Here is a 4,131-nt window from a genome sequence, read left to right as displayed (position 1 = left end):
TTTTGGAGCAATCTCTTAGTAAAAACAGGCTGCAAGGAGGGAAGGCCCTGCTGTAAAATCTAACTGACTTCTGGCGATGGTTGCACATCAGCTCCCAGGTCCAGCCCAGGAAAGCCAGGAACTGCCTGTGTCAGCACACGCAGCTCCCCTGAACTCTGATGTGTTGCCAAGTACTTCTACTCTCAGAGCAATCAGACCATCCCTGTGCCGGTGATGAAGATGACTGCCTTTGATGTCTCACCAGGTCTGTGCTGAAGCATTTCCAATAAAGAAAATGACTCTGCAAAAAATCCTTCCTTGGGAAAGAGGCAATGTGGCAGAGTGGGCCCAAGACTTACCCTACGAGGCACGGGAATCACCTGGCATTTTGTTAAAAGGAAGACTCTGGGGCGCCTGGGTGGCTCAGTGGGTTAAGCCGCTTCCTTCAGCTCAGGTCATGATCTCAGGGTCCTGGGATCGAGTCCCGCATCGGGCTCTCTGCTCAGCAGGGAGCCTGCTTCCCTCTCTCTCTCTTTCTGTCTGCCTCTCCGTCTACTTGTGATTTCTCTCTGTCAAATAAATAAATAAAATCTTAAAAAAAAAAAAAAAAAGAAGACTCTGGTCAAATAGGTCAGCAGTGGGGTCTCCGGTGCAGCATATTTTAGTAGCTCCTAAGCAATGCTGATGCTGCTGGTGCATGGGCCATGCTTTCAGTAGCTAGGACCTAGAGCACAGATTTTGGACAAATTGGCCTGTGATCCAGTGGTTTATCATCACCCCTTTCTCATCTGCTAATTGAGTTGGTGTAAGATTTATACGAGACTGCATGTAAGGGACTAACCCTAGCCCCTAGGACACAGGACATGTGGAGGATACAGAGTTACTACTGTCTTAAGCGGAGGTGGAGAGTTGTCCAGCATTTAGTAGGAAGTCTCTCACTTTCAAAAGGGATCTTGACCCTTCTAAGAATTTTCATGGGCCCAGTGCCAGGCAGCTATTGGTGATTTTGAGTCCCATATTCATGTTTGGGCAGCCTTGGAGTCAGCCCTAAAGCAGAAGTAAAGTCCAAATATGGAGCTCTGGTATTGCAGAGGGAGTCTTAATTATGATGAAAAAAAGTTTAAAGTGAGGATCATAGGTTACAGTGAATCAGGGTCACCTCATGTAAAACCTGGGCTATCTACACTCTTCCGCAGTTTTCCTTCACATCCGGGACCTACACAGCTTTTAGTTCTGTGCATTTACCCTTATATCATAAGATTAAGTTGAGAGTAGAATGAACCTGCCCCAAGCAAAAATACTCAGCAGTTTTCCAAATTAATTAACCCATGCCAATCAAATAGACATCAGAAAATAATCAGGCTTTATGAGACTTTTCCATTAGATATGCTCACTAAACCCTTGCTGCTCAAAAGTACGGACCAGGAACCAACAGGACGTCAGTTTCAGCGTCCAATGCCTTTCAGTCTCCAGCATGCCTGGTCCGACCCCCAGTGGCACTAATGTGGGCTCGTCGGGGCGCTCTCCCAGCAAAGCAGTGGCCGCCCGGGAGGCCGGATCCACAGTCCGGCAGAGAAAAAATGCTAGCTGTGGAACAAGGAACGCGGGGCGCATGACCTCAGCAGACACTGGGGGCATGTGGCGATTCTACACCGAAGACTCACCTGGGCTCAAGGTTGGCCCTGCCCCAGTATTGGTTATGAGTCTTCTGTTCATCGCTTCTGTATTTATGTTGCACATTTGGGGCAAGTACACTCGTTCATAGATTCGGCATCCATCTGTCTGTCATCTGAAGAAGAAGGAAAAAAACCCAACGTATCTTGGACCAAAAGCATAGTGATTTTCTGTTTGTGAGAGAGAAATATTCTGTAAGCTTATTGTTTTACAGGGAACTTAACAAGAATTGGCTTTAAGGAATCAATTTTTTTCCATGACTAATAAACTTTTTAATTGATTTTTTTTAATTCTTTTTTTTTCCCCAATTTATTTATTTTCAGAAAAACAGTATTCATTATTTTTTCACCACACCCAGTGCTCCATGCAAGCTGTGCCCTCTATAATACCCACCACCTGGTACCCCAACCTCCCACCCCCCCGCCACTTCAAACCCCTCAGATTGTTTTTCAGAGTCCATAGTCTCTCATGGTTCACCTCCCCTTCCAATTTACCCAAATTCCCTACTACTCTCTAATGCCCCTTGTCCTCCATGCTATTGGTTATGCTCCACAAATGAGTGAAACCATATGATAATTGACTCTCTCTGCTTGACTTATTTCACTCAGCATAATCTCTTCCAGTCCCGTCCATGTTGCTACAAAAGTTGGATATTCGTCCTTTCTGATGGAGGCATAATACTCCATAGTGTATATGGACCACATCTTCCTTATCCACTCATCCGTTGAAGGGCATCTTGGTTCTTTCCATAGTTTGGCGACTGTGGCCATTGCTGCTATAAACATTGGGGTACAGATGGCCCTTCTTTTCACGACATCTGTATCTTTGGGGTAAATACCCAGGAGTGCAATTGCAGGGTCGTAGGGGAGCTCTATTTTTAATTTCTTGAGGAATCTCCACACTGTTCTCCAAAGAGGCTGCACCAACTTGCATTCCCACCAACAGTGTAAGAGGGTTCCCCTTTCTCCACATCCTCTCCAACACATGTTGTTTCCTGTTTTGTTAATTTTGGCCATTCTAACTGGTGTAAGGTGATATCTCAATGTGGTTTTAATTTGAATCTCCCTGAGGGCTAATGATGATGAGCATTTTTTCATGTGTCTGATAGCCATTTGTATTTCTTGATTGGAGAAGTGTCTGTTCATATCTTCTGCCCATTTTTTGATGTGTTTGTCTGTTTCGTGTGCGTTGAGTTTGAGGAGTTCATTATAGATCCTGGATATCAACCTTTTGTCTGTACTGTCATTTGCAAATATCTTCTCCCATTCCGTGGGTTGCCTCTTTGATTTTTTTTAAAAAAATGAAGCATATGGGAGTTTATTACAAATGCAAAATCTCAAGTGCCTGTCCCCGTCCCTGAGACCTACTACATTTCTGGGATGGGGCCCAGGGATCTATGTCTTAGCAACCTCTCTAGGTGATTTTTGAGACACATTAAAGTTTGCATGGCCTAAGGTCTTGGGCCAACAATATCAGTTCATTCATTTTTCAGTGTTAGAATATAGGATCTGAGGCCCTAACCAACAAGCCACGGGCTTGGAATTTGTATTTTAACAAGATCTTCAGGATATTAGCATGCTCACTAAAGTTTGAGAAACAATGCTTAAGCCTAGAGCACAATGGGCGCAATCCGCACCCTGGGGAAGGGATTAGATAGATAGGTGGTAGAATGAGGCAAAATACAAATAAATTATTAGAAAAATAGAAAAGTCCAGATTGTGTTGCCTTTGCATTGTATTTTGAAGCAAACAAAAAGGCATAAAATTTCAGGCATGAATATTCCACCGTTTATAGTGTCACTTAACCAAGATCTGGGATATACTGGACTTAAGTGAGTTATAGACTGTGCTCTTGCTGGAAGACATGTAGAACAATTACCATCTTGGCAACGGTGAAGAAAAAGAGTCCTGATTTTCCTGTTCTGTTTCTGTTCGACTCAGATCGGAAGCCAGCAGAAGGGAGGGGGGATAGGTTTTGTTCTTTGGGTCTGGGTGAGGCATTCTTTCCTAAACTTTTATTCAATGCCCTGGGTTTAAAACTGACTCCTTCTCCTGGTTCTTATTTTCTTGAAGCCCTCGGTATAGAAAGAGACTTCTCCGATGAGATGATGATGAGGGAGACGGTGATATAAAGCCTTCTGGACAAGATGTTTCAGTGGAAACATCACCGTTTTATCTTGCCCATTATTTATACTGCAAAGAGCTGGCCCCTCAGTCTAGGTCAGCCTACGCTCATCTTATATTTTTTTATAAGATGGGGTAAATACAGGGAAAGCTGGTATCTGATCGAGATCTGGTACTGGAAGCATTATCAGAGGGTATAATAGTTTTAAAATTTATTTTTAGTTTCAAAGTTATTTACATACACATATATAGCAGCCACTGACTGAAGCATATAAATCTCATCTGCTTCCTTGTCCAAGTTCTCCCAGCAGTGGATACCAAGTACCAAGATGTGATTAACCATGCAAGGGTATTA

At 43.6% G+C, this 4,131-nt stretch overlaps 1 protein-coding gene across 1 annotated transcript; it reads left to right on the top strand.

The window, feature by feature from the left end:
- Positions 1-1,419: 1,419 nt before the first annotated feature.
- On the top strand, positions 1,420-1,936 carry LOC122915635 (protein transport protein Sec61 subunit beta-like). Its single transcript, XM_044262393.1, has one exon. The coding sequence runs from the start codon at positions 1,454-1,456 to the stop codon at positions 1,742-1,744; it is 291 nt and encodes a 96-aa protein (XP_044118328.1). The 5' UTR covers positions 1,420-1,453; the 3' UTR covers positions 1,745-1,936.
- Positions 1,937-4,131: the final 2,195 nt, after the last annotated feature.

Source organism: Neovison vison, chromosome 8 (genome assembly GCF_020171115.1).
Source record: "Neovison vison isolate M4711 chromosome 8, ASM_NN_V1, whole genome shotgun sequence".
Taxonomy (NCBI): domain Eukaryota; kingdom Metazoa; phylum Chordata; class Mammalia; order Carnivora; family Mustelidae; genus Neogale; species Neogale vison.
This window is presented reverse-complemented; position numbering and strand designations above follow the sequence as displayed.

Coding starts and splice junctions, on each gene's coding strand:
- LOC122915635 (XM_044262393.1), top strand. CDS start 1,454: ATGCCTGGTCCGACCCCCAGTGGCACTAATGTGGGCTCGTCGGGGCGC.